This window comes from Zootoca vivipara, chromosome 1, assembly GCF_965207765.1.
Source record: "Zootoca vivipara chromosome 1, rZooViv2.hap1.1, whole genome shotgun sequence".
NCBI lineage: Eukaryota > Metazoa > Chordata > Lepidosauria > Squamata > Lacertidae > Zootoca > Zootoca vivipara.
In genome coordinates this window covers 103,454,852-103,468,578 of record NC_142582.1, presented here as the reverse complement: position 1 = coordinate 103,468,578, position 13,727 = coordinate 103,454,852, and the positions used below count along the sequence as shown (strand labels likewise).

General features: G+C 42.9%; 1 protein-coding gene across 2 annotated transcripts in view; it reads right to left on the bottom strand.

Moving 5' to 3' along the window:
- Positions 1 to 5,966: 5,966 nt before the first annotated feature.
- Positions 5,967 to 13,727, bottom strand: part of MIPOL1 (mirror-image polydactyly 1) — a 196,947-nt gene continuing 189,186 nt past the window's right edge. For both annotated transcript variants that reach the window (XM_088671979.1, XM_035109093.3), the window contains exon 12: positions 5,967 to 7,029. In XM_088671979.1, the coding sequence (XP_088528105.1) occupies positions 6,963 to 7,029 (67 nt within the window). In that variant the 3' untranslated portion in view covers positions 5,967 to 6,962. The remainder of the gene's footprint in view (positions 7,030 to 13,727) is intronic.

Sequence of the window (13,727 nt, the reverse complement as noted above, 5' to 3'; positions counted from 1 at the left end):
GCTGGCATGTGAGATTTTCATAGGCTGTTGGGGGAAGAACCAACCGCGTGAAATTTCTCAATGTGCAATTTCGCTCAAACACTTCTGAAATCAAGTGGCCTTTTTCTAAAGCTAGAAACTAACCGTACCAAACTTTCTTTTTAAGAAAAGGAAATAACTGAGCTGAATAACAGGAGTACCCAGCAAACAGTACACAAGCAGTCCCTTCCCTGCCAGTAATGTTAGGGAGGATTTAGATAATATCTACAAAAACTGAAATGGCTGTAAAAGAGATTTGACTCTTGTGGGGGCAGGGAGGGAGAACGGGAGACAAGCTTGATAACATACCTTATGGCATTTAAAAGGAAATGAGGCTTCTACAGGTGAAGTCTTAAATGAGCAATAGTCTCCCTGCTGAGAACCATTCTTTGACAGACAGTTAATGACTGGAACATTTAAGACATAACGTGATTATTGAAAATGAGGCAGGCCATTACAATTGCCTGCCATTGGATGGGGGTGGAGCCGACTAGCAGCAGCCGGCTAGTGCTTGTTCATGAAGACAAGATCTGTCAAAGAAATAATGTAATTTAATGTGATACAGGCTAAATTATGAAGCTTATGATGTGGGTCATTGTCCTTTAGGCATTTTAGGTGCTACATAAGGGAGAATCATATTGGACACTGACAGGGATAGCTGCTAAGAGAGGGTCAACTGGGTAGAATTTATTGCAAGCTGTATGCAAAAATTATCTGGCTATTTGAAGGTGGATGCTGTAGGTGGATCCATCCATCTCCTAGGGTCTCTGGGAAGTAGAACCCACTGAAGCTAGATGGCAATTTGAGAGTGTGTGTCCTCCCCCTACCCCAACCTAGGTAATGTATTTTTTTCTCAAATAATGGGCGTTTCTGTCTTCCACACAATGTGTCATACGTGGGGCTCCTCTGATGAAAGTTCGGGAACTTTAGATGCTGCAGAATTTGGCAGCCAAGTTGCTCACTGGGGCAAGATGGTTTGAGCATATTACACTGATCCTGGCCCAACTGCACTGGCTGCCAATTCGTTTCCAGGCTCAACTCAAAGTGTTGGTTTTGACCTACAAAGCCTTAAATAGCTCAGGAGCGCAATACCTCTAGGACTAGCTACCCCCATCTGAACCGACTTGGACCCTGAAATCATAATCTGAGGCCTTTCTTCATGTGCATCCTCCACAAGATATCTGGAGGGTGGCAACATGAGAATGGGGCTTTTCTGTGATGGCCCCCTGCTCGTGGAATGCTTCCCCAGAGAGGCTCACCTGGCACCTTCATTACATATCTATAGGCACCAGGTGAAAACCTTTCTCCATAACCAGGCCTTGGGCTGATTAACATTCTTTTAAATCCTTTTAAATATGTTTGGGAGGGGGCATCATTAGTTTGTTTTTTTGGTTTACTATGTATTTTGTGTTCTCCTTTTATATTGTGTAATGCCCTGTGATCTTCAGATGAAGGTCAGTATACAAATTTAAGTATTATTATTAATAATACGGTAATACTCCAAAGTGCCATTGCTTTCAATGAAACTTACTCCTAGGCAAGTATGTATAGGACCTAGGTCTGTCTGGACCTAACCAGGTACCTTTCTATTCTAGTGGAGAACCCTGGTTTCTTGAATAATGACAGCAAGGCATATTTTTCTGTTTACTCTCCCCACATACCACAAGTTTTTATAAATCTCTATTGAGTGCTAGCTAAATTTGCTTCTTCTTTTTAATTAAGTGGAAGTTCCTGGATGGTGGATTAGTTTGGGAAAGTACCATCCCATTGCAAATTTGCTGAAAATAGACTAAATTGGCAACTGTAGAGTGAAGATGGTAGTGCAAGTTGGATTCTCATGTGGGAGAAATCAGTTGACCGCTGCACTTTACGTTTCTTTACACTGCACTGCATCATTCAGCATCAATTCACAACACACGGCTGTTTGCTCACCACATTCATGAGACGAGAACTAGAAAAACAACAACGAAGGGTTGATGCAACCTTTCCACTCTTGGCTATGAAATTATTTTTGTGTTTGTGAAGTAAGGCACACCAAGACAGGCTGCTTATTTGCTGAGCGATACAGACCAAAGTGCCTTCGCCAAGTAACCTCAATGACCCCCGTTAAGAATTGCTAATTTTATTTGCAGGGAAAAGAAGGGGATTCCAAGCTATTGAAAGTTCTCAAAATCCTGCTTGTTCATGGCCTCATATTTCAGAGGCTGATTTTTATAAATAGTCAAGGGAGAACACACCCACCAGGCTACATAAAGAACTTGCGAAACAATAAAGCAACATCTGTGAAAGTCAAATACTGGAGAACAAAGCTCTGGGCCTCCAGACGTACATGTTTCAGCAGTTCCCAGACAGTTCTGTATCATGTATCTTAATTTTTGGAATTCCCTTTCAGTTGTTTTGCTTCGGGAAAATGTTGGTCAACAGTTCTTGTTTTCTAGCAAACGTGTGAGAAGGGATGCCCTCTGTCCTCAGACCTCCTGCAGGGTCAGAGGGGATTTTGTGTGTGTGTGTTGAATCTGGCAATGGAAGGAGGCAGCATATTCATACTTTCTGATAGGTGTCCTTCCAAAACAAAGACACACAAAAAAAACCCCATTCAGCAGATCCGAGTCAGGAAATCCACTGTGGTTAGCTGTAATTTACCAATCAGTCTATCTGAATGTAGCAATAAAAGTGTTGCTAATGTACCATAACTCCAATAACAAAAGCCAAGAGATGAAAGAGCTATAACTCGGAGTGAAATTTAGGAATTTCCTGAAGAGGGAAAGAGATTTATTTTGATCTCTCCATGGAGTTCTGAACCCCTGGGATAGGATGGGACAATCTCCCTCTCCCGGACTTAAACTTGCATGCAAAATAGATAAAACCGGGTAGAACCCAGCCCATGCACCGAGATCACTGTGTATGCAAATGGCCCACAGATCTTGCATCTCATCCTCAGGAACTAGCACCATGCCAGGAACTTACCTCCATGGAAAGCTGTGGCACTGCACTGGCTTCCACATTTCTTGGACTGCACAGAGTAGTGGCTGGAGCCACATGGCATCAGATTTGTGCATCTGCCTGCCCTAAGGAGCTCGTGATGGGGGGGGGGGTGAACTCGTGTGTCTTACTTGGGCTGATGACTTACCTGGCCATGTCTTAACCATGCTGGAGGATGCAAGTATAGGACCAGGTACATTGACTGCAAAGAAGCCTTTGTTCTGAACGTACTCTTTCACTGTATTTATTCTGTAAAAAAGGGGGTGAAGAGAAAACGAAATCTGGACTATCAATACAAAGTTTTGAAGCCCCCCGTTTCTTGTTTTTTTACAGTTAATTTCTGACTCGCATTCATGCAATGACAATTCTTCACCTTGAATTGTTTTTAAAAGCAACCTTTACAAAGCCTATTTTAATAAAAGGATTACAATCTACAAAAGAGTAAGAGACAGGTAACCTGAGATCCAATTTTGGAACGTATACTCCTAGTTCAAATGTGCAAGCTTGAACTTAACAAATGTTTAAAATATTTGAGTTTTTTAAACCATGCCAAAATAAACCACATCTTTTCTAAAGGCTACATATTTAGCTAGGCACTGGCAATGTAAATCATTCAACCATTCCAACTATTTGTTTAAAAGCCTCCTGGAACACGTGCAGCTCCAACAAAACTGAAGAATGAAAAGTCTAGACTGTTGAAGACTACAACTGACTTCTAATCAAATTAAAACAAGTTAGGAACTTTTGAGAGGTTCATTAGGGCTTCACTAATGAAATGCTCTTTAAAAAAAATACATTTTACACAGACCTAGAGCTAAATGGGGAAAATGCATACAGTATGTAATATAACACAGGTAAGCAATTTTACCAATACTGTACAGTATCTAAATTTTAGATTCTAAAGAACGGATATAATTTCTTCCATCCATTGGTTGCAGAGCGAAACAGAATCTCATATGCCTTTGTCCTGCAAAGAACATACATACATGGGATCTGTGTTCCACCTGCACATTCCAGCCTAAGGTGGGAACCATGCACAAAAAATGTTTGACACCTACATCGCTGCACTAAGCCACATGGGCCTATAGGAGGAATTCAACACCACTCTGTTCTGATTGTTCCACCAGTGCCAGAATTTCAGCTTGTCAGATGGAACAAATTCCCCTTCTTCCCCTGCATCCTGCACTAGGGGACCCTCCTGACCCTCCCGAGTCTATTTCCGGGGGGGAGATACAGGTGCAGAGGGGTGAAGCTCTTTTGCATAAGCAGAATTCCATGTGCAGGGCTTGCACTGCTGTGTCTTGTTAGGCAAATCCCACCCTAAGTGTATAAAATGTATATATGTGTGTGTGTGTGTGTGTGCACGCTTTCCATCTCACCAGAAGAACCCATTAAGGCAGGCTTCTTAACCAGGGGCTGTGGGAAGAAGGTAGCAGAAAGAGTGGAGGGGAGCGGAAGGGAGAATGATAGCAAAAAGAGAAGAGGCATTCAAGATGGAGAGCGGTGATAAAGATCACCCTGGCAGTGCTGAATATATTGGGCAACTCTCTGGCACTGCCCCTGATACACCAACTTAATAGAGGGTTCTAGGGCCCTGTGAGTCTAGGATGAGTAAGTCAGCCTTGGGATGGAAGATGTCCTGCAGCCCTCACTGCCCTTCTTAGAAGGGGGGAGATATCAGAGGATGGCAGGGTCAAGGGAGAGGGATTCCACAGGACAAAATACCACAGTCAGGTTATGATTTGGGGCCGAATGGGAAACATTGCTGGGTGACGCAAGGTCCCCATTTCTTTCCTGTTCAAGTTGACTTGTTGCAGTATAGTTAATTAGTGAGGGCTTAGGGGAGGCTTACCATGAATCTAATTACAGTGCCGGAAAGCTTTAATAATGCTCTTATTCTGAGACAACGTGATGCTATTCACATATTTTACCATGACATGGACCATGGATGGCTCACAACTCACTGTGCAATCCCGCTGAAAAAATACACAGTATCTCCATGTAGCATTGAAGGAATAGTGACACGACTCGCGGTGGTAATTACATTTGTTATCTTAGCCAGTGGGGGTGGGCGGGCGGGGGGGACACAGGCTCTTTCTTTGAACCCTGGGAAGGAGGAAGAACGATCATGATCAGTGTGCAAATTAGAAAGCATCTCACATTTCCTAGGTAAATCAAGAGACATAAACCGTATTCCAGTCTGTTAGCTGAGCTGTAGGCAGCTGTCAAAGGTGAGCCAAGAAGAACAAGGAGTTGAGCTCAGAATCTGAACTGAGCAACCAAGACAAGACACACAGGAACACCCCTGAGCCAGGAAGCCATTGTTGTCCAGACAAGGTCACTGTGTAAACAGGAAGTCTTTACATAGCGCTTCCTGTCTTGGTCAGCCCAATGGGCAACCTGGATGGGTGGGGCCATTCTAGAACCTGACTAGATGATCTAAACTGGAGTTCTGATAGCTCATCACGTGCAGCTGAAGCACACAGAACCAAAAGTTCCTAGTTTCTAGCCCAAGCAGCTTCTAACATCTGCTCATGATCATCTTTTTGAGAGGAAAGGAGTTTGCAGACCATAAGCAACCCACGTGTATGAAGGACGTTAGAATCTGGAGGATCTTGGAATCTTCAATAGATTTCCCCCCTATATTTCCTTCAAGAGCAGTCTTGTTACTCTGTACTATGCCAAGAATAGCCATGTACGTTTATAGTATTAAAAAGATCAAAAATCCTGAGACATGTTAAGGAACAAATGCTGTACTGTATGTTCAAGGAGCAACGCCCACTTCTTTGGATGTATGAGATGGACAGAGAAATATGGATGTACAGATACACAGACGGGTTTCTTACCCCTGTAGCTCAGTTTTAGTGTGTGCACACATGTGCAAGTGCAGAGAGACTGAGATGCAATGGTGGATAAACCAAGTTAACGAGAACGAAACAAAACAGGAATCATTGACTCACAGCAAATACATCATATGGTATTTATTTCCTTCAATCCTTCATTCTTTTCCATTATAATCTTTTTCACTGAATCTGTAAAACAATAATCAAGGAAAGCTGGAGAAAGAGATTGCCTGAGCAATTCTAAATGATAGGAAACTGACACGGGTGTACATTTCTTGCGGGAGGTTAATCATATCGCCAGTTTGTTTGCTTTTATTTGAGAGGGTTCATAACAACAAGGACAGCTTTAAATGAGACATAATGAATCTTCTATGCTTCTGTACAACGTTGAGACTGGGAATCTGCAAAGAAATCACATACTGAGCAATTAAGATGTGAACATAAAGAATTTGCTACGTTATCAGGATATATCTGCTACTACTTGATACATGTTATAATTTTTCCTGAAAATGGTCTGTATGCCTTCCCTTCAGTGTGTCTGCACAGGGACAATTATCATTAACCTATACAGTGTTGGCAGAAAACGGACAATGTTCTTGAAGATAAAATGCAACATTTTACAACGTATTAGATGTATATTTTTATTCTGAGCTTCTCCTATCATTTACATACATCTTGAATTCTAGCATTATCGGATAATTTCAATATTTGTGTTCAACCCAGTGGATTTAGAGTTCAAGAACAATCTGCAAGGTTTTGCATCTTATATTAGGCAGAAAGAGTAAGACCTGACTACACTTGGTAAAGAAACAATTGCCCATAGTGTGTGCGTGTGTATGCAACACACAAACTTTCTCAAAGGCTTGCTAACCCTCCCTACCAAAACAGATCTGCTATGAAAGTAAATAAATGTTGGTTGGGATACCTTTGGACAAATCACAGAACTCAGCAGCCAAGTGGTTAAACATTTATGATTTGATTTTATCTTGGCTTGGAATGTCGTTGGAGTGTCCCACTTCTAACAACTGTTTGCTAAGTTAAGGCTTTAATGTTTACACAGCGCTGAATGAAGCAGCCTGGTCACCAGATGTGAATGCTTCCCCAGACTGGCGTTTTCTATCAGATCACCGTCCTAATGGTCCCTGCGCCAATCTTCTTCCTTAGGACGTCCACCAGCCTTTGCAACCTGGAATGGGGGAGGCGAGTGAAGAAAAGGAAACTAATATTAGGAATGTCCTGGCTGAAAGAGACAGTGTTTGCTCTGGACCAATAAGTCCCAGGGGTGGCCATGCTAGGAAACAAAGCATTACTGTAACAGAGACAGGCTCCCAAGGCAGAATGCAGACAATTTGCGAGGAACTTTTAACCTACAGCCCAGCCCCGTCCCAGTCAGAAGAGCGTGTTAACTCATCTCCCACTTCGTAGGAAACACAATATCTGAGAACCCCGCAGCATCTCTCAAGTTTGCACAGTACTGCCAACTGCTTGTGTGTGAAGCTTCTTGCAGAGATGCCTTCACACAAGTAGCAAATCTGGTTAGTGCTTTGGTGTCTGTTGCTCTTGTTACATGGAACATCCAATTCTCTTTTGTCATTTAAAATATCTCTGCCCTTGTTTCTACCTCACCAACAAGCCTTAGTCGAATGTGTGCTGCATATTTAAATGTCCAGGTGGCGCTGTGGTTAAACCACTGAGCCTAGGGCTTGCTGATCAGAAGGTCGGCGGTTCGAATCCCTGTGACGGGGTGAGCTCCCGTTGCTTGGTCCCAGCTCCTGCCAACCTAGCAGTTCGAAAGCACGTCAAAATGCAAGTAGATAAATAGGAACCGCTACAGCGGGAAGGTAAACGGCGTTTCCATGTGCTGCTCTGGTTTGCCAGAAGCGGCTTTGTCATGCTGGCCACATGACCTGGAAGCTATACGCCGGCTCCCTCGGCCAATAATGCGAGATGAGTGCGCAACCCCAGAGTCGGTCACGACTGGACCTAATGGTCGGGGGTCCCTTTACCTTTTATACATGATAATGTAAAATATCATTTGCAGAATTGGAGAAACTAGTGAGATGGTGGGATAGGGAAGGTGGAAGCCCTTTGTTGGAGAATCAAGACCTCCTCCTTTTTCCTCTTATCCCTTCTTCCTTCTACCATGATTCCCTACAATACCCACCTAGTTTTCTTTCTGGCTGCCCAGCTCATCCACCTCCCCAGGCCTTTGGTCAGGGTTCAGCCTGACTCCCCCTCCCCTTTCATAAGAACTTGCATGAAAGTAGCCTCCCAATTTTTCTCAAAGGCTCATTTAAGTTCAGCACAAACAGTTGGGCCTGGTGAGCATTTAAGGTCCCCAACCCTAATCTGCGGGTTTCTATCTGATTGGATTTTGTTCTGATCCTGATCTGATTTTGCGATGTAATTTAATTGATTGCTTGATTTTATGCTACTGTGTTATACATTTGATGTTAGCCGCTCTGAGTCCGGCTTTGGCCAGGGAGGGCAGGGTATAAATAATAATAATAATAATAATAATAATAATAATAATAATAATAATAATAATAATAATGTTATTAAAACACCAGTTATGGAACAGGCTCCCTAGAAAGGTTCACCTGGTGCCTAACATTAAAACAATAAAGACATTTCTCCTTCCAGGTCTTCATACATGATTTTAACATTTTAAAGATCAGTTAACGTAAAACAGTGTGGTTGGAAGGTGTGTCCCTTTGGTGTCATTTATTTGTGGTTAGGTATTATTACTATTGTTATAAGAATATTTATTTATATTCCATCTTTATCCCTGGCAGGGACTCAAGGTGCCTTACAGCTACCACCAAGAACATAGAAAAAAGAGGAATCATTGAAAACTAATTTTATATAATATTTTTGAGTTTTTGGGTGCCAGATCCCTTTAATCACTGGATCCAGCAAGTGTTAGAATTTAATAAAGGCTAGGGGTGTTAAACTGGGTGCCAGACAATTCTAATCCACCAACATTCTAATTACAATATATTCTAGCAATTTCCTTTGTTAATGTATCAAACTTTTTTTGAAGGTTCTCTGCCACCCCCCCACCCCCGCTGCAACACATGGCATAAAAACATATATTGAGAGGAGGGGAGCAAATCCAACACTAGGATATTAAATATACAGTACTTTTTGCCATTGGAAATGTCAATAAATTGCCCTCAATAAAGCTAAAAACATCAACATAGTTATACAAGAAGAAAACCATGTTCCATCATATGTGAAGAATGTTAAGTGCAAATGAATTTGTTCTCGTGGATGAGAGAGAGAGAGAGTACTTTATAGCAGATAACTGCAAACTCTACAAAGATAGCTGCTTTGGTTTTAGTGATCTAAGCAGAAGTATCTGACACTGACAGAGGTGCACGCTAGGTATCGAAACTCTCACATTTTCCAGGAGACTCTAGGCGCCTTCCAACTGTGCTTTTTATTGCACTATTCAGAAAACTTCATCCCTGAAACTAGATTAGGAATCCACCCACTAAGTAAAAACATTGGTAAGGGAGAAGGGTGTGTGTGGGGGTGTGTGAGTGGTAGGCAAGAAGGCTTTCAGCAAAAACCAGAAATGGTGACAGAGAGGTTTAACTACTTTTTCTATGCTCTGTGATACTGAAGAAATCTATGCAGGTCAAGTGAATCAGGAGAGCAACAGAAGGCTGCATACATGCAGATGTGCTCATGGCTACTTGGAATAAGTAGATGCTTACCGGTCCCAGTAGGATAAAAGGTGACGAGCAATTCTCCATGCAGCTTCCAAACACTGAACCTGAGAATGCTTTCCCACTGAACTAAAACCCTTCTCATGCGTCTAAAAAGTTTAAACCCTCTAATTCAGGCATAGGAAAACTTGGCTCTTCAGATGTTTTTGAGACTACAGTTCCCACCATCCCTGACCACTTGTCCTGTTAGCTAGGGATGATGGGAGTTGTAGTCCCAAAACATCTGGAGGGCCAAATTTGCCTATGCCTGCTCTAATTCCAATGGGGCTTAACTTCAAGTGTGTGTACAGGGTTGCAAAGTTACCTTTTTGAAACATAAAAATCTTTTTTTAAAAAAATTGGGGGCTGTAACATTCAGATAAGCTTAATCCAGGCATCCCCAAACTGCGGCCCTCCAGATGTTTTGGCCTACAACTCCCATGATCCCTAGCTAACAGGACCAGTGGTCAGGGATGATGGGAATTGTAGTCCAAAACATCTGGAGGGCCGAAGTTTGGGGATGCCTGGCTTAATCCATAAGTGAATGTTAGTCCTCCCTGATGAATCAGGCAGCAGATTTGGAAGTTTTTACCATTCTTTTTAATGGAGGGTGGATCCAAAGTTTGCACAAGCAGGAGGTGACCATTCTTTCCCCTTCTCCTCTTTCAATTTATACCCCCCTCAACCCTCCCCCTCTGTTTTAGAGGATCAGGTTCCCTCTGAACAGCGAGGGTGGCATTGTGTGGGGCCACAGCACGATGGCAGAACTGCCTGAAATTGGATGGAGAGCCTTTGCCCCAGCTAAAGCAAGCTCCGTCTGCACCATTTCGTAAGTGATATGTAATTATTTTCTTATCACTTGGCACGATGAAACAGAAAACCTAACAATTCCGATGTCTGTGTGGGCTCAACGTTGCCCAAGATGTAAAAGCTGGGAATGTACCAGTCTAGCCTGTCTGCATGAAACTTGAGAGATACAGGCTATAAACACTGTGGTGCTTCTTAGTGTGCAAACATTTTATTATGGAAGACGATGCAAATATTTGGAAGTCATGGAATTCCTCAGGGGGAGCTAGCTTAGCGTACACCCATACCCAGGTAATGTTACTGGTGTAGTCTCTCAGTTCTTGGGGGGCAGCCATAGCCAAAGACATTCCACCTCAATGTGGCTCTTGTCTTGTTTTCATTTTCTCCCCTTCAGCAACAGAAGAAAGCCCACCAGCATTTGGGAACGACAATGGCTGGAGGGCTTACATATGAGCCTCGAGAGTACATACATATAAGGAGATGCGACCAACCAGCATCAGGGAACACCACAATTGACAAGTCAATGAGGAGTCACCCAGGCTTGAAAAGAAATACCCATAGGATGAAAGTTGCTGTCTTCTGGTTAACTCTGAAACTGTCAGGCCTCATTGAAAATAATGAGGCTTAGCAATCATGGCTATGGCTCTTCAGATGAATGATGACGGCTATCATCAAAATGAGGTAGACCACACCACGCACCAGGAATGCAAGACCACTTTGCTCTTTGTTTTATTGCGGGGGGACGGGGGGGGGGGCGGACGTTGCAGGTTTAATCAATGGTAACAAGGGGAATTAAGCTTTTTCTGTGTATGAAAGAAATGGACCCAAAGCAGAAACTACATCTCAAAAGCAGCAAATTACACTTGAAGAGAAAAGTATTTATCTAATAAAGTGATTTTCATTCAAAAATCGTACTTGGGATAGTACAACCAGACTGCGATGGACTGGCCAAAATAAAATTCCAAAAGCGCTCTCTCTCCCCCCTCCCTACACACACACACACACACACAGACAGACACACCATATAGAGCAAATTCCACAGCAAACAGTGCCCAGTGCACTGCACAACAGCAAGAGACAGGTCACATTGGCCGGCCAGCCAATAAACACAAGTTATCACCCTCATTGTTCCAGCAGGCCCATTTTTTAAATGGAAGCTCAGACTCTGGGCTGCTTAGCAGGTATTGATGACAGTGGGCCCTTGATGACAGTGGGCCCTGATAGGTTTACCTGGTGGGGTAATGACAGTGCCGGATGGCAGTGTTGTCATCATCACTGAGTGGCTTGGAGTTGCCATTGAAATTTCCCACAATGCTCTGGAGTGTCACTGTGTTGGGGGCACTTTTGGAAATTAAAATGGTAGCTTCAAGCCAACTGGCATTGGAATCATAAGCCACAGGGCATCAGTGGGCTTCATCAGGTTCCTGGTAACTATCAGCTGCCCAAAGGTGCTGTGCTGGGGCTGGGATCACTTAAGGTCACCCAATGAGTTAATGGCAGAGGCAAGATCTGAAGCCAGGACTTTACCGTGCTAAAAAAGTGTAGTATAAACACCGACAACTGGGAAACACTGGCCTGTGAGCGCTCCTATTGGAGAACAGCCTTTACCAAATGTGCCATGGGTTTTGAAGACACTCGAACTCACGATGAAAGGTAGAAACGTACTAATAAGAAGGCACGCTTGGGAAACCCTCACCATGATCAACTCCCACCTGGAAACCTATCTCCCCTCTGTGGAAGGACACGTGGATCCAGAACTGGTCTCCAAGTCACTTACGGACTCACTGTTAAAACCGTGTTTATGGAAGACAATCTTACTCGGCTACGAGTGATCGCCAAAGAAGACCGTGCTCATAAAAGGTTATAAAAAGTGAACAATAGTATTTAAGCAGCCAGCATCACCACTATTCATTTCTAATAGTTTACATACCGTTTAATTTACATACCGTTTAATTCCAAAATAGGCTCCCAAGCATAAAATGCTTATAAAAGTATAAACAGCAATTTACACAACCATTAAAATATAAACATCCATAATGAAAATACACAATAAAACAACCCCACTACAGTACAGTACACAAATCCGTAGTTAAAATGTGCAATAAAGCAGTATCATGCCAAATATGTTTACTTGGAACAACTTTGTTTATGCATCTATTATGCTTTCATTGGAACTTTGCTCTAAAGGAGCTAAGTTGTACGTTAGATCCTGACAAGGACCCTTTAAGGTAAATTAGCACTAAGAAAGGTGACTTGCCCAAAGCTACACTGCTGAGCTGAGCGGGACTTGGGTCTGCCTGGTTTCCAGTCACTTTGTTGTGCTGGGCCTGAAAGAAGTCACCTTGATCAAGGAGGATGTAGAAATTGGCACATACACCAATCACAGAGTGGAGGTTTGGGGAAGATGTATGTAAAAGACAGGAGAGAGAAAGAGATGAAGCAGCAACCGCGGGAGACTTTCTAGGCTTCCATATATCTAGGATTTATGAACAAGCTCTGTTTGGAAGGTATTCGTAATCAGAGATGTCCCCCTGAATATAAACCAAATACATTTCCATCACAACTGTAACTTTCAGCCCAAATGCGGGGGAAATTTGATTACTCCGGGACATCATATGCAGTTCTGATTTTTTTTTTTACATGCATCATAGAGACAGGAGCTGCAGAACAAAATATAAAGAAAAGCAAATTATATATGGATACTTGTCTGTGTTATTCTGCCATTATTATGATACATCACACTCATCCTCAGAGCACTTCACTGGTTACGGAGCCCACTTCAAGGTTGTGGTTGTAAAATACAAAGCCCCCCCAAAGCTTGTGGCTCTCCCTGCCCATGATTTAAAGTCTGCTGGCAAGGACCTGTTCTGGTGGTCTTACTTGCCAAATGGAGGGACCCCCTCAAAATTTCATCAGCTATGAAACTCATTCCTGAGGTCCAGTGCCGAGGGCCTTCTGGCGGTTCCCTTGCTGCGAGAAGCCAAGTTACAGGGAACCAGGCAGAGGGCCTTCTCGGTAGTGGCACCCGCCCTGTGGAACGCCCTCCCACCAGATGTGAAAAAGAAAAATAACTACCAGACTTTTAGAGGACATCTGAAGGCAGCCCTGTTTAGGGAAGCTTTTAAGCTTTAAGAAATTAGTGTATTCTAATAATTCTGTTTATAAGCCGCCCAGAGTGGCTGGGGAAACCCAGCCAGATGGTCGGGGTATAAATAAATAAATATATTATTATTATTATTATTATTATTATTATTATTATTATTATTATTATTCCCCCCCCCCGATTCTGGCTGGCATCATTGCTGTCAAACTGATGCCTGGACCAGGTTTCTAAGCATCTTGAGGACAGCGCTGGAAGAGATGT